Here is a 25865-nt window from a genome sequence, read left to right on the forward strand (position 1 = left end):
GTTTCTTCCTCTCCCACTCCCCCTGCTTGTATTCCCTCTCTTGCTCTCTCTGTCAAATAAATAAATAAAATCTTTTTTTTTAAAGATTTTATTCATTTATTTGACAGAGAGAAATCACAAGTAGATGGAGAGGCAGGCAGAGAGAGAGAGGGAAGCAGGCTCCCCGCTGAGCAGAGAGCCCATGTGGGACTCGATCCCAGGACCCTGAGATCATGACCTGAGCCGAAGGCAGCGGCTTAACCCACTGAGCCACCCAGGCGCCAAATAAATAAAATCTTTAAAAAAATTTAAAGGTACACTTTTAGAATAAGAAACAAAACCCAAACACAGTGCTATCCCAATACTCTCGCATGGACCTCCACACTTTCAAGACCTCTCAAGACTTTCCTCTCTACTCCAGAATCACAAAAGTCTATGTCGTTCCGAACCTAAGGATTTAGGCTATGACATCTCTGTATGTTCCCTCCTGAGGACAGTACATATAGGACGCCCTGCCTATGACTGGAATGGTGGGGAGAGGGGAGAGATAAAGAAGAAAAGAGGCTCAATTTAATATCAAACTATTACCTCTCTCATACACAAAGGATAACCTTTGCTTTCATGGGTGAACCAACAAAGCACATCCTCCAGGAGCCCTGATGACGAGGGAAGCCACAGGGCTCTTGCTTCCTAAGTAAGCTTCCTTGCTGCAAGATATAGGCCCGGTTGAGTCACATTTGGTTTTATGTAACGAAACCCAAAGGGGAACTTCTGCTTACTGAGTTTCTAGAGGCAGAGCTACAACTATATCCCCTGCACTCTAAAGGGGAAGTTAGAATTACACCTCGAGAAGCAGGAAAAAACATCTCGGGCCCATAAGGTTGGGGGGGGGGGCGGATCACACATGCTGTTGATAAGAGCAAGCGTGAAACCATCTCTTTAGAGGATGTTTTGGTAAGGGCTAGCAAGATTTTTTTTTTTTTTTAAGATTTTATTTATTTATGTATTTGTCAGAGAGAAAGAGAGAGAGAGAGAGAGAGAGAGGGCACAAGCAGGCAGAGGCAGAGGGAGAAGCAGGCTCCACGCTGAGTAAGGAGCCCAGTGTGGGACTTGATCCCAGGACCCTGGGATCATGACCTGAGCAGAAGGCAGTGGCTTAACCAACTGAGCCACCCAGGCATCCCAAGCTAGCAACACTTTAAATGTGCACTTTAAACGTGTCCTTTTAAATGCCAACAGAATAATTTTAGAAGAGTATCCTACAAAAAGGTGAGAACAAGTAAGCAAAGATACTTACACACGCGGAGCTTCACTGATTTTTTTTTTTTTTTTAAGATCTTATTTATTTGAGAGAGAGAGAGAGAAAGCACAAGAACGGAGAAGGTCAGGCTTTCCCCACTGATCAGGGAGCCTGATGTGGGACTCTGGGATCATGATCTGAGCTGAAGGCAGATTCTTAACTGACTTAAGCCACCCAGGTGCACAAGAAAATGTTTAATGATCAAATAACCATATTGGTTGACAAGGAGAGTTGTTAAGGGTGACTAACGCTTTGAGACAGAGGAACAAGGAAAGGAGGGTGGTGCCATAGAGAAATGGGGTTGAGGTTATCTGGGGGTATACCCATGTGCTAATGATGGGACATGCAAATAAGCTGGGGTCAGCTAAGGGGGAAGGACACAAATGAAAAATCTGAGAAACTTCAGAAGGCACAGCTGGTATTTACACCTGGGATACCTGTTCTCTGAAGGAGTGTGAAGTGCAAACTTCGGGGCTTCACCACAGTCAAGGGTCAGGACAAGAAGAGTCAGGGAAGGACACCAAGAAGTATGGGAGCAGGAAAGCAAGGCATCGAAGGAGTTTAGGAGTTCCCCGGGGTGGGGAAGGACTCATCAAACAAATGGAGAGTGCATGGAGAACGAAAATTTAGCAAGAAGATCATCAGTGACCTTCCACAGAAGTTTCTGGAAACTAGCTGACTGGATGCTGAGTAAGAAGAAATGCATGTGGGGGACAGAGGCAGTGGCTGTACCTTCCATTTGAAATGATAACTAGAGCAACAGAAGTAGCACAGGGGCTGGGAGGGGGCGCAGTATCACAGTGGGGATAAGCAAGTGACTGAAACTCTCAGGGCCTCCATTTTCCATCTGCAAAATGAAGGAATTTGACCCATGTTCTAAAACCAAATAAACTAACATACTATCTAACACTTATGCTCCAGTTCAGGGCTTCCGAACTACAGACCTGGGACTAGCTCACACACAGCAAAGACCCACACTGATCCCTCCAGCTCTGGGGCTGTTTGGGGGACACTCTGAAGCAGCCACAGTCCCCATGTCCATTGCCCCTGGCCCCAGCACCCTCTTCAGTTGAGTTGCCCCAGTGGGAGGGAATGGGAGCATACACATTCTCATTTCCGTGTTTCAAGTCCGGGGACGTTTGGGAAGCACGCATACACAGACATGGGACCACAGGCATCATATGTGAGGCCTTTGGGGGTTTTGAAAGAAGGATGGGCTTCCCTTCAGATGGCGCCCAAGCTTCCTCCGCCCATTCCAGTGGCACTGTTTTGTTTTTAGAACACAGCTGCCTTGCACCAGGGGTTTCTTGCCTCCGATGGCCTTTCTCAAGGTGGCAAGGGTGAGCCCAGGAGGGGGACCCTTGGGCTATTCACACAGGATTTGGGGGACAGCTCAGCTGTGCTGTTGAACAGGGAGTGTGAACTTCAACTGAAATGGTGCACTTTCCTGTCCAAAGGGGACACTGCTCCCCACCCCACCTACTCCACTCCAAGGTCAGAAAAGCCACATGCAGCAGTTACTAATAAGGTGAACAGTTTCTGGACTGACTTCTGGAGGAAATCCGTAGTTCTTCAGACATGTTCTGGGGGGCAAAGTAACTCCACAAAGGTGTAATTCTAACTTCCCCTTTAGAGTGCATATATAAGGGGCACCTGGGTGGCTCAGTGGGTTAAGTGTCTGCCTTCAGGTCCTGGGATCGAGTCCCACATTGGGCTCCCTGCTCAGTGGGGAGTCTGCTCCCTCTGCCCCTCCCCCTGTTTGTGCTTTCTCTCTCTCTGACAAATAAATAGAATTTTTAAAAACGATAAATAAAAACCTTCTATTTACAAACAATAAAATGCTTTCCAGTTAAAAAAATAATTTCAACATTCTCATGGATTTGCTTCGAAAGTTATTTGAACTCAGAAAATACATGCATAAAAATGCTTCTGTGTTGGGGCCCCTGGGTGGCTCAGTGGGTTAAGCTGCTGCCTTTGGCTCAGGTCATGATTTCGGGGTCCTGGAATCAAGTCCCGAATCGGGCTCTCTGCTCAGCAGGGAACCTGCTTCCCTCTCTCTCTCTCTGCCTGCCTCTCTGTCTACTGTGATCTCTCTCTGTCAAATACATAAATAAATAAAAATCTTTAAAAAAAAATGCTTCTGTGTCGTAGAGCAAAAGTCCCATGTAAAACTGTCTCATACACTGGAAAGCCATAGGTATTGCATGAGGAGCATGGGCAGAGGCCGGAGTCAAGGCCGCATACCACCACCTACCAGCCACACAGCCTCGGCAGCATTTGCCCTCCCGGTCCCCAGCTCCACGTCTATAAAATTGGAGCCGATCACACCTACTTCACAGGGATTTTGCTCTCCTGAGACATTACCAGGTGTTCAGGGCACAGTCAATCCTCAGTCACTAGTTTCCGGATAGCACTGGAAAAGCACAGACCTTTCAGTCCCCCTTACAATCAAAGTCAGTATCTGCTTATACAGTAGCCAGGTGGCAACCCAACGCCTGGGGCTAAATCAGCTGGGCCCTCTCCTAGATCAGTGCCCTCTTCTGACAACCGAGCCAGCCAGCTACCCTGCCAGCACTTGGAATCCTTTAAGAGCTGCCCCTGGGACATAACAGGGTATTGGGTTGTGGGGTCTCTCTGTGTGAACTCATGCTTTCATTATACAATATTTGTTATTTTTCTATCTGTCTGCTAATGGCAGCCCAACCACGGGGCCTTCATTCGTGAAGAATTCTGTGGAATGTGGGCTCTCCAGCAGCTGGTCCGCTTCTCTTGTCCCTGAGAACTGCCTTCCTTCTCCAGTAGTGCAAAGCAAACAAGCACAAGAAGATAGAGTTTCTCTCCCCCATCTCACCTGGTACCCCTGAAAGTGGCAGCCCGCTTTGCAAATACTTGTCTTGGCCTCGGAAGTAAAGGGAAGTTTTTGGAGAAGCTGTTCTTAATTTCGCACTTTTGGAAAAATGACCCCAAACAGGAAGAAGCCCGGCAAGCATACAGATTCCATTTGATTACTGAGCAGAAGCTACCAGAGCCCTCAGATTAAGTGATATACATTCCCAGGGGACAAAGCACCAAACGCTGTTTAACTTTAATATCGCTCTATCACTTAGCACTCTCTGTATCAAAATCCCCAGAGGGAACTGAAAGCCCAGATTACAGGGATTCAGCTGGCCTTGAGAAAAGTCTAAACTTCTTTGAAAGGCAACTGTAAACTAAATAGCTGGTGATAAATAGCCTGTCCCAAGATATTCTTGCGCAGTTTTTTTTTGTTGGTCATTGTAGGTGAGGGGGTGGTGGGGTGGAGAAAGAGGGCAGGCGAGAGTTTTGTCCCTGCCTGCCATGAATGGCCAGTTGAAATCTGGTCTGTGGACACCAGACACCGTATCTAAAGAATTCGTTTGGAAGGCAGCCTTTGGCAAACCTTCTAATTTGCATTTAGAGGAAACGTGCCGTGCCGCATTTTCCACAACAGGCACCCCAGCCAACAGGAGGGAGGGAGAAAGCTCTCTTCCCCTTGTCTGCAGGCTTATCCCTAAATGCTATGAAAATAGCAGCTGCTCGGGCAAGGGGATGAGAGGGTTTGGAGAGTCCTCAAGCTTTTGAATAAGTTGGATATCACGGGCATGACCTAAAAAGGCAAAGACCAGCTATTATTCCAACACTCGTGGCAGAGGCAGCCGGCACAGAGCGGCATGGTTATGTGGCCCACTGGCCGTCTTGTTCAAGTCAGTCCAGGAATAGAACAAGCCCTGTGGCTGCCCACCATCCAGCCAGGCCAGCTGCCAGGGGTGTGGGCTTGGCCAGTGATAATGAACACTTCCTACTTCACACTGCTTTACAGTTTACAGAGCATGGGCATATCACCTGGTCTTAGGTGACCTATATAGTCTGATTCATTAGAAACCCCTTTTACAGACCCTGGAAACTAAGGTTCAGAGCACCAAAGACTCATCCAATGTCAAAGTGCCAGAGCCAGCCCTGGAGACCAGGTCTTGGAAACCTTCTTCCCATTCTGCTGCTCTCCAGGGCCTCCCATGCCCAGTTATGGAGGTTAAGAGGGAAGAGAACCTGGCAGGTGAACCATCCCGCCTTGTCCTTCTGGAGGGTTATAAGGAAAGGTTTCTTTCTTTTTTCATCAGACTGATCTCTGGGTACCCTTCTGAAGTGGGGGAGTTGGTGAAAATAAAGAATGGAAACTAGGTAATGATCTCCAAGTCAACTCAATGGAAGTGCTGCAACAGATTTTCCACCGCTGAAACATCAGACTTCCCAAAAAGTTCACTGCAAAATGCTCACCCAGTTATTAAGGAAACAGGATTAACTTACTGTGGACGGGAGAGAACTCATTTGCAGTCACATGGAAAAGCAGGCTATGACTGGAACAGCAAGGTGGAGAAGGGAAAGTCAACAGGATAGAAATTCAGGGCACAGGAAGGGTTCCAAGTTGGAAGCAGCACCCTTTATACATATTTACAGAAGGTGTCTGGCACAGCCCGGACATGCTAGGACCCTGCTGATGAGCAGGGCTGTCTTCAGGCACTGGTCCCTTCAGTGGTCAGGGAAGGGGCCCATCTTAGGCAGGGAACAGGGGCGCAGGGGAAACACTGCGGGGGGCCCATGGCTCACAGGCTTCCTGATTCCTTTCTATTGTCTGTTCTGTTTTCTGTCAACAGTGAGGAAATACACCCTAGCAAATGACATCCAGTAATGTTTAATTAACTGTAGTACTTCATGCTCCAATATGCACCAAGAAATCACTTCCAGATGGGGGAAATGAAAGATATTTACACAAAACGCAGTCTCTTTATTTTAAGGAAACTGATACCTCCCAAAGGTATGCAACTTTGAGGGTCTGAGAGGCTATCTATTTTGATAAATCTTAGAATGAGACTGGAAATTTCAATTTGCTATATACAGTGCAACACGGACTCTTTCTGCGTTCCAGCTTTTCATGCGGCCATGTTTCTAAGGCTATTGTTTAAGGGGCCCAATGCAGTTCTAATGATTTTATTTTTAGAAATCTGACTTAGAGTAGACAAAAAGTGTGAAACACTGGCTTTTACTGTCAGCAAGTTAGTTTTTTTTTTTAGATTTCTCTTCCTAGGGAGAGGAATTACATTTCCAGCTGTGACTTTTTGGCATTTTTCCCTAGCATTCCGCAAATAGGGAACCAGGTTTCCTTGTCCAGCAGCAATCCAGGAGCGGCGTAACAGCCCCACATCAGGCCGCAGCTGCAGACCTGCTTGCTCGCCCCGTTGGCCTCACAACTGTCACCCTGGTCTTTGGCAGTCTGCTCTCAGTCCTGTCTGATGTGCACCGAAGAGCCCTCCTAGGCATGAGAAACCAGGCACCTTTTTCGGGGCGGGGGCGGGGGCGGGGCAGGCAAAGTCCTAGGTACTAGTTCTTTGTTCCTTAAGAGAGGAAGGGGAGTGGTGACAATTTCAATTCCAGAACTGAACTTGGAGGTCAAAACACTCTAGCCATTGTGGTTCCTGTCTCACTGTTATGATCCAAACGGAACTTTCTCCAGCGTGGGCCCCTCTAAGCCAGCCAGCAGGAAGTCTGTCCATAAGAACAGCAGCTCTTTTTCAGTTATAAATGATCCATATTTATTTTACCCACATAAACTGGCTTCAAAGTTTTTTTTTTTAAACTTAGAGAAAGCAGGTGGGGGGTGTGGAATGGGTACAGTGTCTAATTTTATTGCAGTGGTTTTTAACAAAAGGGTAAACATTATAATTACTTCTATGCCAGGCCCCACTCCAAACATACTGATTCAGAATCTCCAGGCAACTGTAGGTGTAAAAAGGGCCCCGCATGATTCTGACACGTATCCCCAGCTGAGAAACACGCTGTCTTTAGAGGACGCATATGCAGCATTCAGACCCCTTCAATGAGGCATTTAACATAACTCCTCCTGACATGTGCTGGCTCCTTGGAGATTCCTGACAACGTAATAAATCAAGAAAGCAACTTCCCTGGCTGTGACCACCAACTGGGGGAAAACATCGGCTTGACATCTCAATGCGTTATGGAGATGTCCAGAAAATGACTCTTCGGGAATGAACTGACAAGAGAAGTGTGCATTGATAAACACTGAGAGTGACAAGAACCATGTGGAGCCTGCCGGCTTCCCCGGCTCTCCAGGTTGAGGACAGATGGCCCAAGTGGTGGTGCCATTTGTAGATGGGCCCATTGGCCCCTTTCTAGAGGGCTGGGGCAGGCTCTGAGCAGGTGTTTAAGGCCAACATTCTGTTCCTAAGGTATCCATGGACCTGGGTTCTTTCCTGATAGTAATAAAGTCATAGGTCACTCTGGCACTTCATATTGCTTTTGTTGTTTCAGATCATTCTGGAAAGTAATTTGGGTTTGAAAATAAATGGGCAGGAAGGGGGGAGGATTAAAGGGCTCCGGCCTCCTGCACAGTCCCACAGCTTCATCTGAGGAGAAAGCCTAGGACAAGTTTTTCTAGGAAAACGTCCTAGTTTCTCTTCACAGAAGGCCATCCCTTCCCTAGAAGTCAGGAGCAGGGTGGGGATAAAGATATGGAGAAAATAATCTGCTTACATCATGCAGTGAGTGGACAGATACAGGTCTATCCCCAGCCCCAAGCAAGGAGCCCTACGGCACAGAGAACACATAGAATCTTCCCCGGTGAGAGACACAGTGGGAATTTCTCCTTAGACGTATACAGACAGGGGACTGCTGGTTATGGAGAAATGAGAAGAACGCACTGGCCCAGTCATGACAATTATGTACCAGGAAAATGGACCTATGAGGAAGAGTGCTCCTGCCTCCACTGCCTTCATAAGGCAAGGCCAATGTCCTCCACCTGTATTCTGCCACCTCCTCAAGAGCCAAGCCCACAGAGCAGAGAGGACAAGTCTTAGGGCTTGACTGCAGAGGTGACCTCAAACAGCAGCAGACGGAGCAAAGGGTGGGATCCAGGTGTTCTCACCCAAGCTGCCTGCACAGGCACGGGAGACGGGGCCACAAGCCAGACGGATTTGACTGCAGAGGTTGGGGAGCTAGACCGGTGACAGCGGGATGGGTTGAAAGCAGCCCAGGAACACAAGTGGACTGTGCGGTCCTTTCGCCCACCGCCGCCTCTGCTGTAGGAATCTGGGATCAACTAAGGAGGCTTTTCTTCACCCTGCCCTTGCTTGGCTTCTTAATCAGGACACAGATTAAGACAGGTCATGGGCAAGACTCATTAACAACCCATATGTCCCAGGAAGTTTCAAGACAGATGATCCGAGAGTCAGGGGGAGCACAGGAGAGGTGGGGGGGGGGTTGCTGAGCATCATGGGCCAGGGGACAAAAGTGCCCTGTGTCTGCTCCTACAGTCTCTTTTTAATCAGTTTCTCTAGTTTGCGGATACGCGAGGACTCCTGTTCTGGTGTTGGGGCCAGTAAGGACAGGGAGCTGGAGCCTTCTGGACCTGAAGGTGGAGTGGGGAGCCTCTGGCGTAGAAGCTCCAGCATGCTGCTCTGCTCGCTTCTCTTCAGCCCCTGATTGAAAGACAAAGGAGGATAATCATGAAATCTGGCCCCAGAAAGGCCTGGGGGGAAAGCGCAGCAGTGGATTGTGCAAATGGCGTAATTACTCCAGGTGGACGATGAACACTTTATTGAGGGCAGTTACCAGCCCAGGCCAGGAGCAGCCTGGGAGAAAAGCAGAGGAAGGAAAAACAGATAATAGGAGCAAAAGAAGGGGTCAAGAGAGAAGGGACAGAGTGCGGAAGGGTACTACTCCTTCCCCACTGCATTCCTTCTGCTCCCAGGCTCCACGGTGCCATGGTCCTCGAAGGGGCACGGAGGTACCAGCACCATCAGGAACTTATTTGGCCCGGGAGCTTTCTCCCCAGAACACTTCTTAGAATCTGGTTTGCAGCATGGGGTCAGGCAGAGGCACTTTGAGAGAGCTACCCAGGACCCCATGTCCCAACCTTCTCCCCTCCCCACCCCAGTTAAGAACCAGAGTGCGACAAGGATGTGCGAGTGTGGACAGAACAACTCACTGAACTGACCTTCATGTCCAGTATCTTCTGGAAGGTTTCTGTGTTGCAGTCCGTAAGGAGTTTGATGTAGTTGTCAACAAACACCACCAATGGTTCGTGAGGAGCCATCACTACCTACCAGGGGAGAGAGACAGGAAGTCATGACTGGAAGGCGGATGATCATTTTTTCCCTAATTGCAAGCTGACCTGAAATGGATTCTGCAAGATCTCCTTAAGTGACAGCAATCCTGAGCTCAGAAATGTCCCAATGCCGTATTTCATCTCCAAATTCAGTGACAGCATGGTTTTTAAAATTTGCTAAATCACAAGTATCACCTTTTGATTGCTTTTTGAGTACAGATTCCTACGTCCCCCTCCTGAAGACTTTTAGCTCAGAAGGCCCGGGCTGGTTCCCAGGCGATTTTTACATATCGGGACCACTCTGCGAAACACCGTGTTGGAGTCTCCTGTTTGGAGACAGGGGTTCACGATACCTGCTCCTTCTGTCCCAAGGCCCCTCATCCCTGAGGGATGGGTCGCAAAAGTCATAAAGCTAAGTGGGTTATAGGGCACCTGGTGTGTCTTAGTCATTAGGTTAAGACACCTGGGTGTCTTACTCATTAAGCGTCAGCCTTTGGCTCAGGTCATGATCCTAGGGTCCTGGGATCGAGCCCCACATCAGGTTCCTGCTTCTCCTTCTCCAGCTCCCCCATGCTTGTGTTCCCTCTCTCACCACCTCTTTCTGTCATAAATAAAATCTTAAAAAAAAAAAATCTAAGTGAATGAGGACAAAAAGACAAAAATCCCAAAGCTCTTCAAGACTTAAACTCTGAACTTCATTTAACTATATTCATTTAAACTATCGATTAATACACAAACAGAAGGAAACTAATGGTATTGAGAGCCTCAAATTCATTCCTCTTTGGTTTTGGAATGTCGTGTCTGATTTTCTTCCTGCGGTGGACTGGTTTTGTTGTGAATCCTGAAAATGGACCACAGAGGGGCAAGGACCAGTTCACTCAGACATTCCCTGCAGATAGCTCCCAAGCTATCTGCCATCATTTGAGAGTCATTCTGTTTGGGAGACAGACCTGACCAGCCTGCAAGCCCTGCTCTTTTAGGAACATTTCATGATGGTTTCATTTATTCTCCAGGCTTCCCCTCTCCTCCGAGAGCCCCTCACCCCACTTCTCAACAAGGGCAGGTGAAAATCAGATGCAGGTGCTCAAGGCTTCAGACATTTGCAACATCATCACCCACATATAATAATTTGTTACATGGGGCTTTAGAGAGCCCATTCGCTGATTAGATTCAGTCCCTGAAACATCTGTTTAGAGTTCCTGTAAAGTCGTAGAATACAGAAAGCTGAAGAGGTTTATGGGGAAGGGAGTAACTGATACCTGGGCTGGAAAGTCCTGCTGAGAAGCAAAGAGATCCTTGGCTGACACACTGATTCATGGTGACAACCCACCTGATTTCCAATCTTGGCCAAATCCTACTACAAGAGAATCCCTTTACAACAAAAAATTCATTTGTCAGAAAGAATTACTGATCGCCTGAGTAACTGTCTATTGACTTTCAACAGTATCTAATGAGGTCAAAATCTAGTCCAGCTAAGGAATGTGGACAATCCCTTGGGACTGATAGGGACAGACCCTAACCTGTACTTTCAAAACCAGTACTACTTGGAATAAGCCACCAGATAACCAGCCCCTTTTAACAGAAACTCCGAGGAAGACATAAGCCCCACCTTGAGTATCATTTCTGCGCGGGTCATGCCTTTCACAACAATCTTGGTGTAACTGGCAGGTGCTTTCCTCACCACCTGTGAGCCAATGGAAGGTAGATCAAGCAGGACCATCTTCAGGGAATGGGTGTCCAGCAACAGCTGTGGGAATGAAGCAGCATATTACACAACACTTAGTATACCTATGCTGATTAGTAACAGTTTCCTGATTTTAAATGTAATGCATTGGAGAGAATTTTGAAAATAAAAACTTTCTTTACAACTCCTACTGCCCAGGAAAAAACAAGGGAGACACAGTTAAATGTGGTATATTCCTTTGAAAGCTGGTAAGAGAGTAGATCTTCAATGTTCTTACCACAAAAAGGAAATGGAATTATGTGACAGGATGGAGGGGTTAGCTAATGCTGCAGTGGTAATCATTTTGCAATATATAAATGTACGAAATCAACACCCTGTACCTTTATACTTACACAGTGTTGTAGGTCAGTTATATCTCAATAAATCTAGAGAAAAGATGTAGTAGAATTCCTGCTGGTCTATATATGTGTAGATAAAACTAAACTAGAGGGACGCCTGGGTGGCTCAGTTATTGAGCGTCCGCCTTAAGCTCAGGTCATGATCCTGGAGTCCTGATTGAGCCCTGCATCAGGTTCCCTGCTTGGTGGGAGGCCTGCTTCTCCCTCTCCCGTTCCCCCTGCCTGTGTTCCCTTTCTTGCTGTGTCTCTCTCTGTCAAATAAAAAAACCAAAATTAAACAGAACTAAACTACAGGGGTGCCTGGGTGGCTCAGTCAGTAAAGCATCTGACTCTTGATCTCTGTGTCGTGAGTTCATGCCCCATGTTGGGTTCCACGGTGGGCATGGAGTCTACTTTAAAATAAATAAATAAAAACACCGCCCCCCACTAAGTTAGAATCATAGTATATATACAGTTTTATATTAGAATCATAGTATATATACAGTTTTATAACCTGGTTTTCCCAGTTAATATACGGAGTTTTTTTGTATTTTATTTTCCCATCTTGGCAGTCTTAAAAATTATTCTTTTTTGAAGGTTTTATTTATCTGAAAGAGTGAGAGACACAGAGAGAGAGAGAGATCATGAGCAGAGGGAGGGGTAGAGGAAGAAGCACTATCCCCACCGAGGAGGAAGCCCGATGTGGGACTCCATCCCAGGACCCTGAGATAATGACCTGAGCTGAAGGCCGATGCTTAATGACTGAGCTACTCAGGCGCCCATTAAAAATTATTTTTAATGGCTACTTATACTCTATGGTGTGTGTGTATATAACTTTAATTTACTTATTTATTTTTAAGATTTTATTTATTTGTTTTAGAGACAGAGAACGAGCATGGGGAGGAAGAGAGAGGGACAAGCAGACTCTGCACTGACTGTAGAGCTCGATGTAGAGCTTGATCCCACCACCGAGCTGAAATCAAGAGATGGACACAGGGGTGTGTGGGTGGCTCAGTGGGTTAAAGCCTCTGCCTTCGGCTCAGGTCATGATCTCAGGGTCCTGGGATCAAGCCCCACATTGGGCTCTCTGCTAAGCGGGGCGCCTGCTTCCTCCTCTCTCTGCCTGACTCTCAGCCTACTTGTGATCTCTGTCAAATAAATTTTAAAAATATTAAGAAAAAAAAAGAGTTGGACACAACTGACTGAGCCTCCTAGGCACTCCTAGATTTTTATTATTATAACCAATGAATGCTGTGGCGAACAACTTTGTATATACTAATTCTAGGTCTATCAAAGGCATTTCCTTAGGAGAGTCTTTAGGACAGATCAAAGGATAAGAACATTGTAAGGTTCTTGATACAGATCTTGAACTGCTTTTCAAATGGAATGTGCACCTATTCACGTATCTGGCAGGAGTGCAGGCTACACCCTTCCTCATCAGCCCTTAAGATGATCATAAAATTCTTGCTTATTCAATAGGCAAAAAATGGTAACTTAATATATATATATAAATTTTGTTTTAAAGGATTGTATATATTTATTTATTTGAGAGAGAGAGAGAACACAAGCAGGGGGAGAGGGGGCTTCCAGGTGAGCAGGGAGCCTGATGCAGGAACCTGAGATCATGACCTGAGCTGAAGGCAGGTGCTTAATGGACTGAGGCACCCAGGCACCCCTAAAATTTTTTTTTTTAAGTAAGCTCTATGCTTAACCTGGGGCTTAGACTCATGATCCTGAGCTCAAGACCTGCACACTTCACCGACTGAGCCAGCCAGGTGGCCCAGTATTGCTGTATTTTTAATTTCTCTGATGTTGGTAAGGATGTAGGAGAGAAACCAAATTTAAACATCAGTATCTTGGTAACAATCTGCCTTTTCCTTCCTTTGTTCCTTTGTTCCTTCTTTCCTTCCGTTCTCTGGGATGCCAACTGTTTGGAAGAATATTAACTTTCCTGATTGCATACCAAGTGTCAGGAGAGATGATTGGCATGTTTCGTCTCATTTAATTTTTACAAGAGCCTCCCCAATGGGCATTTATTGTTCCCACTTTATAGATGACAAAATCAAAGCTCTAGAGATTGGATTAACTTGCTGATGAAGGTGTGTCACATGATGGACAGGTGCGCTAGATGATGAGGTGAACAGGACACTGTATCTCTGTTTCCTGTCGCCCGGATACATGCTGTGGAACAGTGTTGGCTTCGAGTTCACACTGTTTCCTGATGATTCCACATGCACTGCTAAGCAGCTGCACTGTTGGCAACCAGGTGGCAGGGAAATGGCTGAAGCTTCAAAGGGCATATACACTCTGGCCTGTTCCAATAGTTTAGGAGAAGAGAATCACATACCCACCAAAGGTAGCAGAGGGTGACAATCCTACTGCCACCATTGCTCTGAGTGTGAAACTTTTTTTTTTTACATTAAAAAAAAAGATTTTATTTATTTGACAGAGATGCAGGGGGCATGGCAGGCAGAGAGGGAGAAGCAAGCTCCCTGCTGAGCAGAGAGCCCAATGCCAGGCTCGATCTTAGGACCCCGGGATCATCACTTGAGCCGAAGGCAGCCGCTTAACCGACTGAGTCACCTAGGCACCCCTACACAAATGTTTCTAACGGGTTTATTCATAATTGCCAAAATTTGGAAGCAACCAGGATGTCCTTTAGTAGCTGAATAAACTGTGGTAATGGAATATTGAATTTCAACACTACGCAGAAATGAGCTTTAAGCCATGAAAAGACATGGGAGGAACCTTAAATGCCTACTACTAAGTGAAAGAACCCTATGTGATTACAACTACATGATATTCTAGAAAAGGCAAAACTATGGAAAAAGAACAAATATCAGTGGTGGCCAGGAACTGGGGGTGGTAGTGGGATGAATGGGTGGAGCACAGAGGATTTTTAGGGCAGTGAAATTTCTCTGTATGACAGTATAATGATGGATCCATGTCAATATATACTGAACCTACAGAATGTAACACTAAGAGTGAACCGTAACATAAATTACAGACTCTGAGTGGTGACGGTATGTCACCTTAGATGCAGCAGTTGGAACAAATGTAGCAATCTGGGGCAGGCTATTGCTAATGGGTGAGAGGCTAAGCTTTTGTGGGGTAGGGAAGCATATGTGAACTCTCTGTACCTGCCCTTCAATTTTGCTGTGAGCCTTAAACTGGTCTGAAAAAAATTTAAAGCCTCAATTAAAAAAAAAAGCTGGCGAGGAAGCTACACGGAGGAAAGAATGCCATGTGGTAGTGTGGCTAGTCAAACTGCCAGTCATTCAACTATTAGGGCATTTGGGGCTCTTCTTGGTTTTCAGAGATGAAAATTCTTTTTTTTTTTTTTTTAAAGATTTTATTTATTTATTTGACAGAGAGAGATCACAAGTAGACAGAGAGGCAGGCAGAGAGAGATAGAGGGAAGCAGGCTCCCTGCTGAGCAGAAAGCCCGATGCGGGACTCGATCTCAGGACCCTGAGATCCTGGACCTGAGCCGAAGGCAGCAGCTTAACCCACTGAGCCACCCAGGTGCCCCAGAGATGAAAATTCTTAACTCTCCTAGTATCTGTTTTTTGAAAAGGCCTTGGGCTTACAGTCAAATACCTAAGCTAGGTGTCTGGGTGGCTCAGATGGTTAAGCATCTGCCTTTGGCTCAGATCATGATCTCCAAGTCCTGGGACAGAGCCCCGTATCAGGTTCCCAGCTCAGCAGGTAGTCTGCTTCTCCCTCTCCCCCAGCTTGTGCTCTATTTCTCTCTCTTTCAAATGAGCAAATAAAAAATCTTTTATTTATTTTTTAAAAAAGATTTTATTTATTTGACAGAGAGGGAGAGAGAGAGATCACAAGTAGGCAGAGAGAGGCAGGCAGAGAGAGAGGGATGCAGGCTCCCCACTGAGCAGAAAGCCCGATGCGGAACTTGATCCCAGGACCCCGAGGTCACGACCTGGGCCAAAGGCAGATATTTAACACACTGAGCCACCCATGTGCCCAAAAAATATTTTAAAAAATTAAATTAAACTAAAGTACTAAGCATGCATAGGAGAGATGAGGTTAGACTGCTTGAGGCCTACACGAGGAGCCCAGCATCAGAACACTTATCAGAGCCCACTAGAAATGATCGCTGCTCTTGCTCCGAGGGAACCCAATACATGCCTCTGAAGAATAAGCATGTTAAATCCCAGGTAGATTAAAAACCTAGATATGATAAGAACAACTTTCAGAAGAAAACAGATTCTTCTTCTTACTTATAGATAGAAGAATGGGAAACAGGACAGATAAAAAAATCTATTACCTTAAAATGAGGCTAGATCAAAAGATACAGAAGCAAAGGAAAAACACAAATCAGAAAAGGGTATCTGCGATATTGGTAAAGGAATAATATTCAAAATACATAACAATTCCTACAAAGCAGCAACAATAAAAAAGGCCAGCAAAACCTCAACAGTAATAACACCAACAGTGGGGCAAAGATTTGAACAGGCAATTCACAAAAGCAGAAACTCAAGTGCTCACAAGGCATCTGAAATGATACTCAACGTTATTAGTGATCCAGTAAATGAAAATGAAAGCTACAAGCTATATACCATTTCATGATCATCAGAGAGACAAAAGTAAAACGGTTGATACTACCAAATGTTGGCATGGATATGGTGCAATGAAATTCACACTTGTGGTAAGAGTACAAATAAAAGCACTTTGGGGGAAATCCAATAACGTTTTCCTACCTGGGGATGTGCATAACCCATAACACAGCCCTCACACTTACATCCTTCAGCGAAATTCTTGCCCACGTGAAAAATGCTCCCTGCATCCACTGTTTGTAAAAGCAAAAGACTGGAAACAATCTAAATGTCCATGAACAGCTGAATGATAAACGAATGGTGGCATATTCGTGCAATGGAATACAATACTGAAATTAAAACGAACGGATTCAAATATACATCAACACAGATAAAACTCAAAAAACTGCTAGGCAAAAAAAGCCAGCCAGGATATGATATGTAGAGTACTGTTTATATAAAGGTTTATATAAAGTTTTAAAATGCAAACAAAAATCATATAATTTGGGAATATACACAGATGGAACATACCAAAATACACATGGGAATGATAAAAATCAGAATCAGAACAATGGTTACCTCTGGGCATGGAGACAGGGGAATGGCTGGCTAGGGCCCACAGGAGGCTTCAGTAATAATGGTAATGATTTACTTTATTAAAACAATAAAGCAAATGTGGGAACATGTTAAAGTTTGAGCTAAGTGTTAAGCCAGTATTCTTGATATTAGTTTCTACACTTATGTTAACTGGGAACACTTCTTCTTTTTTCTCTTTCACTCTCTCTCTCTCTTTTAATATGCTATTTGATGCCTGGTAAGGATTCAACTTTATCTTCCATGCAGCAAATTTTCAGAGCCTTGTCAAAATCAAAGCCGTGTCTTAGCATTATTTGTTGGTGGGAAAAAAATGATTATGTTTAAAAACATATGGGGATAGTTCCCACTTTTTCTGTACTTCCTACTTCCCAGAGATATATTATATGCATAAATAATTGTATGGTCTTAAGTGACAGGGAGAGTTCTGAATGAACTTGACATAATTCTTTGGGTCTCCTCTATCTTGAGAGATATGGTATTTTCAAGTCTCTAGTCAGTCACAATAAAATTCTTTCTCACCAGACATCTGTACAGATGGAAACCTCAGTCTCAGGTTTTACAAAAAGCAATGAGGTCAGAAAAGGCAAAAGCCAGTCTGACAGCCTTTGCAGCTGTCTGTGGGAAGTGCAGGTGAAAGGCTCCATTTATCATGAAAATCTGCTGGTTGTCATCTCTGAAAGTAGCTAATAGTTCATCTCCTTAGGCATGAAGCATTGGGCAAGAGGTGGCCATCAGCCAAATTTGAGCCTCAGAGAAAACTTTTGGGGTGGTATAGCTTGTGTTGTTCATGTGTTACTGGGGTGCAAGGCTGGCCAGCATGTTGTGTATGTGGAAGGTCATCATCCAGATGTGGAAAGTTTAAAGAGTTCATCTCTTTTTCTTTTTTTAAAAGATTTATTTGAGAGAGAGCGAGCAAGTGAGAGTGTAAACATGAGTTGGGGGAGGGCCGGAAGGAGAGGGACAGAATCTCAAGCATACTTAACCTATTGAGTGTGGAGCCCAAGGTGGGGCTTGATCTTATGACTTTGAGATCATGACCTGAGCCGCAATCATGAGGGCGACACTTAACTGACTGAGCCACCCAGGCAACCCTGGAGGGTTTGTTTCCTTCCTTCCTTCCTTCCTTTTCTTTTTCTTTAAGATTGTATTTATTTATTTGAAACAGAGAAAGCACACAACCAGGCAGAGTGGCAGGCAGAGGGAGAAGCAGGCTCTCTGCTCAGCAGAGAGTCTGACATGAGACAATCCCAGGACCTGGGATAATGACCTGAGCCAAAGGCAGTTGCTTAACCAACTAAGCCACCCAGGCGTCCCTAGGGAGAATTCAGTTCTTTTTCTTTTCCTTTTTTTTTTTCCTTCAGATTTTTAACTTATTTGATGGAGAGAAGCACAGCGAGAGAAGGAACAACACAAGCAGGGAGAGTGGGAGAGGGAGAAGCAGGCTTCCTGCTGAGCAGGGAGCCCAATGTGGGTCTCCATCCCAGCACCCTGGGATCATGCCCCGAGCCGCAGCAGACGCTTAACGACTGAGCCATCTAGGCGCCCCATGAGGAGGATTCATTTCTTAAATAGTCTCCTATAGGGCACCTGGGTAGCTTGGTCAGTTAAGTGTCTGTCTCTTGATTTTGGCTCAGGTCACGCTGTCAGGCTTATGAAATGGAGCTGTGTGTCGGGCTCCGGGCTGGGTGTAGAGCCGGCTTAAGATTCTTTCTCTTCTTCTACCTACCCTTCCTCTCTTAAAAAAAAAAAAAAAAAGAAAAAGAAAAAGAAAAAAAGCCCCTTACAAATCTTGGGCGGGGGAAGGGGGAGCATCATGACTATCACTAGTTATGAAAACCTTAAGAAGATAAAGGCACATTCCTAGAAGGTATTTGTTTATTTAGTAAATATTTATCCATTTATTTGAGAGAGAAAGAGCACAAGAGAGTGGGAGGAGGAGCAGAGGGAGAGAGAATCCTGAAGCAGATTCCCCACTGAATGTGGAGCCTGATGTGGGGCTCCATCCCAGGACCCTGAGATCACGATCTGAGCCAGAAAGAGTTGGCTGCCCAACCTACTGAGCCACCCAGGGGCCCCTATTTTTCACCTTTAGAGCTTTAATCCACCTGGAATTTTTCAAATCAAGATATAATTTGCATATGAATAATATTTACCCTTTGAAAGCATAATTCAGTTTTAGTATATTCACAAGGTTGTGCAACCATAACCATTATCTGGTTCCAGAACATGTCATGACTCCACAAAGGAACCCATACCTCTTTGCAATCAAATCCTGTTCCCTCCTCTCTGCTCGCCCTCACCAGCCATGAATCTACTTGGGTCTTTTCGATTTGCCTGTTCTAGATATTTCGTGTAAATGGAATCCTACAATATGTAGCCTCTTATATCAGGCTTCTTCCACTTAGTGTAATGTTTCCAAGGTTAATCTATGTTGCAGCACAAGTACATACTTCATTCCTGTTTGTGGCTGAATAATATTCCCATTCCAGATGATACCACATTTGTTTCTCTCTTCATCAGCGAGACACATTTGAATTGTTTCTACTTTGTGGCTATTATGAACAATACTGCTATGAACACCCGTGCACAAGTTTTGTGCAAACAGACTTTTCCAGTTCTTTTGTATCTAGGAGTGAAAATGCTGAGTCGTTGGTAATAACCCTATGTTTAACTTTTTGAGAAACTGCCAAAGTACTTCCCCAAATTTCGGCATTTTACATTCTCACCAGAGGTGTAGGAAGAGTTCCAATTTCTCCACATCTTTGGTGGAACTGATTTTTTTATATGGTGTATGGTAAAAGTCAAGATCAACCCCCCCCCCGCCCCAACGTGGATATTCAATTACCAGCACTGTTTATTGAGAGCATCCCTTCCCAACTGAACTGCAGGGTCACTATGGCAGAAATCAAGTGTCTGTAACATATACACATAGTGGGTCTATCTCTGAACTGGATTCTGTGCTGTTGGCCTGTCTGTTGTCCCTGACGCCAGTACCATGCAGCCCAAATTATATGATAACATTAAAATAAATCTTGATATCTGGAGATTTAAGTCCTCTGACTTTGTTCTTTTTTAAAAAACTATTTTAGGTATTCTAAAGTCTTTTGCATTTCTACCTAACTTTTAGACTCAGTTTATCAATTTATATCCACACTCTAACACCACCCCACCCCTTGCTAGTTTACTATATCTAGAGATTAATCCTAGAAGAACTGACATCTTCTTAATATTGAGTCTTTCAATCTATGAACTTGAGCTACCCTGCCATTTTAATGTTTCTTAATATTGTGTTGTCTTCCATGTAGAAGACTTAAAAATTTTTGGACAGATTCATTCCTCGGTTGTTTCCTGAAGCTACTATATATGGTTTCATTTAAATTTTTTCATTTCAAATGGTTTGTTGCTGGTATATAAAAATATGAAAAATCAATACTGGCCTGAAAAAATCAATTCTGCAACCCTGTTAAATTTGTATTCTAATAGTTTACCTGTAGGTTTCCGGGGATACTGTCATTCATAATCATTTTTCTCTGTGAAAAATGACAGTTTTGCTTCTTTCTAATTTGTACCTATCTTTTATTTCTTTAAGAATTAATTTTATTTTTGTCTTATTGTTCTGAACAACAGAACTTCAAGGGTAATACAGGAGAGAAATGGCTAGACAGAAATGGTGGTAGCAGACATCCTTGTCTTACCCCTAGTGTGAAGAGAAAATCTTTCTATAATTGACCATTAAGCAGGTTTATTGTAATTTTTTTTATTAACTGATTCCTTGATTTTGCAAGCTTGCCTGGTCCTCCCAACTCCAGGACCTTGGTGACCCTGCTGATGGTTGTAAACTCCTCTGCAGGGGTGGCTATTGTCTGTCCCCTTGCTCTGTGTGTCACAGCGGGAGGACCCTTTCGGCTGAGTGGTAGAAAGGCTTCAAGCTCAGTGGGAAGGATGGGCTCATAGAAATCAAGGTGGGCCATGGCTTAAAGAGACATAGGAAAGTGAGTGATAGGGTAGGTAGATTCAAGAAGCTCTACAGAAAGCGAAAAGTGCTGTGCAAAAGGGAGAAAACTTCACGATTGGGACAGTAGCCCATGTACACAAAAACTGGAAGGAGAAGTTCAGTTTTTTTGAATGTAAGTTATTTAAAATTTTTTTAAAATTAAAAAAAAAATTTTTTTTTTTTTTTTATGTAGGCTTCAGATCCTGCATGGAACACAACATGGGGCTTGAGCTCACGACCCTGATATTAAGACCTGATCTGAGATCAAGGGTTGGACGCTTAACTGACTGAGCCAGGTTCTACAGGTGCCCCTGAACATAAGTTCTACAGTCAGAAAATACAAAAGGAAGCTAGTTTAATTTCAGAAAGCATGGGGTTTTATGTCAATTCTCAAAATTTTATTTTGGATTACTCATGAGTAGGGTAACACCACTGTTATTGTTGTTGTTATTATTATTTTGGTAAATTTTGTTACTATGGAGAGGTTTAAACCTATATGAAGTACAGAGAATAGTATAGTGACTCCTTATGTACTGCCACGCTGCTGCCACCAAAGACATCATCATTCTCATCACACTGCATCTATGCTTCTAATCCAGTGGCTCTCACTGGGGGTGGTTTGGTTGTACCCTCACTTGTGCTCGGATGTCTGGTGATGTCTGCAGACATCTTCCCTTGTCACAATCGGGATGGTGCTGCTGGCGGCTAGTGGGTAATGGTGAGGGGTGCTGCCAAACATCACACAATGCACCCGACAGCCCCACAGTGGAAGGTTCCCAGGCCTAAAGTGTCAACGGTGCAGAGGGTGAGAAACCCTGCTGTCAGTGCTCTATCCTTCACTTAATTTTTTGGGGTAAAATGTAAGTATATTGGGATGTACAATTCTGAACTGTAGAATTCTGACAAACGGATTTAGCCTTTGTAATGCACACCCCTCTCCTAAGTTTCTGTATAAAACCTTTATCAGAGTCAACCATCTTTCTTCTATTCCTAGTTTGCTGAGGCAGTGGTTGGTGAGTTTTGTTTAAATCTATCCCTACGGGAATTACATTGTTATTGATCCACTTGCTTTTTTATTTATTTTTTATAGATTTTATTTATTTATTTGACAGAAAGAGAGCACAAGCAGGCAGAGTGGCAGGCAGAGGGAGAAGGAGAAGCAGACTCTCTGCTGAGCAGGGATCCCGATGTGGGGCTCGATTCCAGGACCCTGGGATCATGACCTGAGCCGAAGGCAGCCGCTTAACTGACTGAGCCACCCAGGTGCCCCGTCCACTTGCTTTTTTAAAAGGTGTGCTGAACTCCACACTTAGAGGAGATTTACTGGGATTTACTGAGAACTGTGCCCAGGAATAACCATTCTATTTTCTCATTCTTCCAACTGCCATTATGCACATACTACCTGATTCTCTTTTTCCTTTACCTTGGTGTTTGAGCTTAAAAAAAAAAAATCTAAATTTTGCTTTAAATATTTTTTTCCAAATGATTTTGAATTCTGTGAATTTTTAAAAAGTCAATATGGTCAAAATGGAGTGTGTGTTTATGTGTATGTGATGGAATATTATTCAGCCTTAAGAAGGAAGGAAATTTTGAAACATGGATAAACCCTGAAGACACACTAAAGTGAAATAAGCCAGACACAAAAGGACAGATATTGTATGATTCTGCTCAGATGAGGTACGTAGAGCAGTCATATTCATAGGGATAGGAAGGTGAATGATGGCTGCCAGGAGGAAATGGGAAGCTACTGTTTCACGGGAATGGAGTTTCAGTTTAAGACGATGACAAGGTCTGCTGGTGGAGAGCTGTACAACAATGGGAAGGGACTTAATACTACTGTACACCTAAAAGTGGTTCAGATAGTCAACTTTATGTTATGTATGTTTTACCACAATAAAAACAGGGTCAGTATGTATATGAAGACAATATAAAGGAAAAGAAAATAGCTTCATAGGCGATACGCTGCTCAAAACATTTCAGACTCTATAATATGATACATCTGGAAGGGGTGTGTGAGAGTTTGATTCAGTGCTCTTATTTAAACATGAGGCAACTGAGCCTAGATCAGGGAAGCAATGGCTCATGATCACAGGGACCATTAACAGCAGAGTAAGGACTGAGCCTCAAGTCTTGGGATCCCTTTCCCCCCACACCATATTGTGCTGCTTCCTGTATGGTAAGTTTGTGCAAATGGATTGTATTTCTCTTGTGTGCTCAGTCACAGATACCATCGCCATAAGACTAATTAATGACCCTGAAAATCCTGTAAGATCACCATCTAGGAAGAAGCATTACAAATATTGGTACGGTTCAGTTCCATGTGCCCCTGCAATTGCTCAAGAGGACTCTGAGGTTCATAGATAAATAATTCAATTTATATAGTAATCAGGAAGAGAATAAAGAGCCGGGAAATGTCTCCTTTCCTATTTTCGGCACAAGTGTTGAAGATAATCTAAATTTAGGATCTGGTGCCTTTGTGACAAAGCAAAGGCAGCTGAGATCAGGCAAAATCTTGGCTTTCAATTCCACAGCTTTGTGAAAGCTTGGATTAGAGCTGCTACAAGACATTGAGTCAGAATCTGTTGCAGCCTTTGTAAACTACCTGATTCCTGTGGTTCTGTTGTCCAAGTAACCATGCCTCCAGCTATAGGACTGCACGCATTCTCAGCCCAGGTATTCAGGGCAAGCGTGGACCCGCCTATACCTGAACTTCATGTGGGTATCCAACAGGGGTCACCTTGCCCTTCAGTTCCCACCTATGCCCACTTCCGGGCCAGGCTCCCTTATCACACACTCCCATTTGCCTTGTGAACAAAGTAAAATCCAGCTTCGCAAATGGTTTTCTCATCCACATCTCAAAGCAGGAGTTAATTCTGGCCAAACTGCTGTTTTTCAGAAGATATGGACTTTGACTCCCAAGCTGATTATTTTACCATTCTTTTGAAGAAGAGAAAATCTGAGGAGCACAGATAGGATATTGGATTTCTGTGACAATATGAAAATATCATGGTTATTAGACATTCAATCGGCTAGCATGGCCCACGCAAAGCTGCAGACTCACAAAAACATGTTCCCAACAGGCCGACTTTGTGTTCCAGTGGCTTCGTCAAGTCTAGAGACAAAACATTAGGAACCTGTACCTCTAGAGCTTCTCTTAAGATACAGAGATCATTACTGCACATCCTCTCTGATTACACACAACAGTGAGGCGCACAGAACGATTTCCCAGCGAAAAGGTACTAATGACTGGAGACATGCTGGAACATTATTCTGCTGTCTCCAATGGACAGAATTAGTTCTATGCTTATGACATTCAAGAGTCAAGAATTGCAAAACACTGAAACTCTGTAGTTAGTGTCTGGATCTATGCAACCTCCCAGGAAGCTTTCTGAGACAACACTTTGGACTCTGGCTTTTAAAGCTGGTCAGCCAGACAGCTGCAGCAAGTAGCAACCAGATGTCATGGGTGGGCGAGGCGGGTACTGAAAGCAGAAACAGAGTCATGTTCTTGGTCTGAGCAAGCGAATATCGGGAAGAGCCAGCCTCTGCTGAGGGCGTACACATGCCAGACGTTGCATCAAGGACTTGATGTGCACGATCTTGTTCAATCCTCACAACTGCCTGTAAGGCGCAACTTCAATCAATCCCCGTTTTCTAGATGAGGAAACTAACTTGCTGGGAGGTTTGCTGAAGGACAAGCAGTTGCTGTGTTGCAGAGATAGGATTCAGCTGCATACCTTCAGCATTCTGGACCCCAGGACCTTCATATATACACCATTCAGCTTTTTCGTAAGATAGGAAGGCAATGGCCCTTACAAAAAGAGTATAGAAACAGGGCACATATCAGAGTCAAGAGACTCCTGATGTTCACAGCTATTGCATCTCTGGCTGCAATATCTCATGAGGGATCCATGATGCACTGGGGCACAGGCCAACTTGCCGTCTTCCAGAGACATGACTCAGGTCAGCAATGCTGAGGGCCCAGGGTGAGGGCAAGTCACTGGGCTGGGAAACATCTGAACCTCTGCCAAGTCGACTAACTCAGGGGAAGAGCAGGACTTATGGAAATGTCTTGAATTACATCATCTCACTTAAAAATGTCGTTGGGAGTTCTTTCCAATATAAAAAGTAACCGAAACAGGTAAAATGTTGCTACCTAGAGGTCTAGAGAGGATTTCTTTTAATGAATACAAGGGAATCATTTAAGGTCCGGACACAAATAGCTTGTATCTGAATAGGTGTTTATCAAGAGTTAGGGGCAAGTATTATTGTTTTTGTTTCTAAGGTTGTTTAAATTGTTCTCCAAATCCAAGCACCTCAAATTTCAGACAGTCTGGATAGGTGATGGCCGAAAAGAGGGGACTCCGCTGTAGCACATACCTCAACCCATCAGCACTGAGGTGACACGACTGGTGAGCAGAGGTCTCAAAGCACAGAATTCAAGTGAACAGGGTGGGGTTAATCACAGAAGGCTTCTTGGGTGAGGTGACTGGCGTCTCAGTACCAAAAGGATAAGCCTTTCTTTGCTTGATACTCAGAAGTGTCTCTACCAAGCAAGTAGAGGACCCAAAATAATCAGAGTCTTTGCGGCCCCCTCTGCCTGGACTCTTCACTCTTCTTTCTTCTCAAGTGCCAGCTTTTGGGGGAGCCTTCGTGGAGTGTCCAATCTGAAGCCATTACTCCTTCATGCCCCTAAGATATTTTTTCACAGAACCTAGTTTTATACCCTTTAGCATATTTAAGGTAAAATTCTCATTTATTTATTAACTCACATCTTATCTATCTCTTCTTACCCAGGTGTGAGCACCTGGAAGGAGAGATCTTTTCTATCTTGTTCACTGTGGTACGCCTGTGCCCAGCATAATGCCTGGGTACGTAGTAGGTGCTTGACAAAAATGGTTTAAATAAGCAGATGAATTAAGCTGCCAGGTCATCTTCTGTCCCCAAACAGGGGAAATCAGCAATCTGATTTCTCCAGGGTAAGTCCCTAATAGAAAGATTTGTGTTTGACCTAGGACAAAAGCCTAAGAAAAAGGCCGATTTATCTCACCTGTTCTGCTCCCACCATGCTAATTGGCTTGCACTTGAAGAGGTGGGTTATAAACTTGGGAATGAAGGAGCTGTGGATTAAAAAAGAAAAAAAAAAAGGACAAATTAGGCTTATTCTCTCTCTCTTTTTTAAGATTTTACTTATTTTAGAGGTAAAGAGCATGCACGAGCAGGGGGAGGAGCAGAGGGAGA

The 25865-nt window shown here is 44.4% G+C and overlaps 1 protein-coding gene across 1 annotated transcript in view; it reads right to left on the reverse strand.

Annotated features, from left to right (window-relative positions):
* Positions 1–6860: 6860 nt before the first annotated feature.
* The window catches only part of VPS53 (VPS53 subunit of GARP complex), a 136514-nt gene continuing 117509 nt past the window's right edge, over positions 6861–25865 (reverse strand). The window contains exons 19-22 of the mRNA XM_044248201.1: positions 25675–25744; positions 11026–11163; positions 9306–9410; positions 6861–8787 (exon numbers count right to left, since the gene is read on the reverse strand). Coding sequence (XP_044104136.1) covers positions 8617–8787; positions 9306–9410; positions 11026–11163; positions 25675–25744 — 484 coding nt within the window. The 3' untranslated portion in view covers positions 6861–8616. The remainder of the gene's footprint in view (positions 8788–9305; positions 9411–11025; positions 11164–25674; positions 25745–25865) is intronic.

Source organism: Neovison vison, chromosome 5 (genome assembly GCF_020171115.1).
Source record: "Neovison vison isolate M4711 chromosome 5, ASM_NN_V1, whole genome shotgun sequence".
In the NCBI taxonomy this organism is placed as follows: domain Eukaryota; kingdom Metazoa; phylum Chordata; class Mammalia; order Carnivora; family Mustelidae; genus Neogale; species Neogale vison.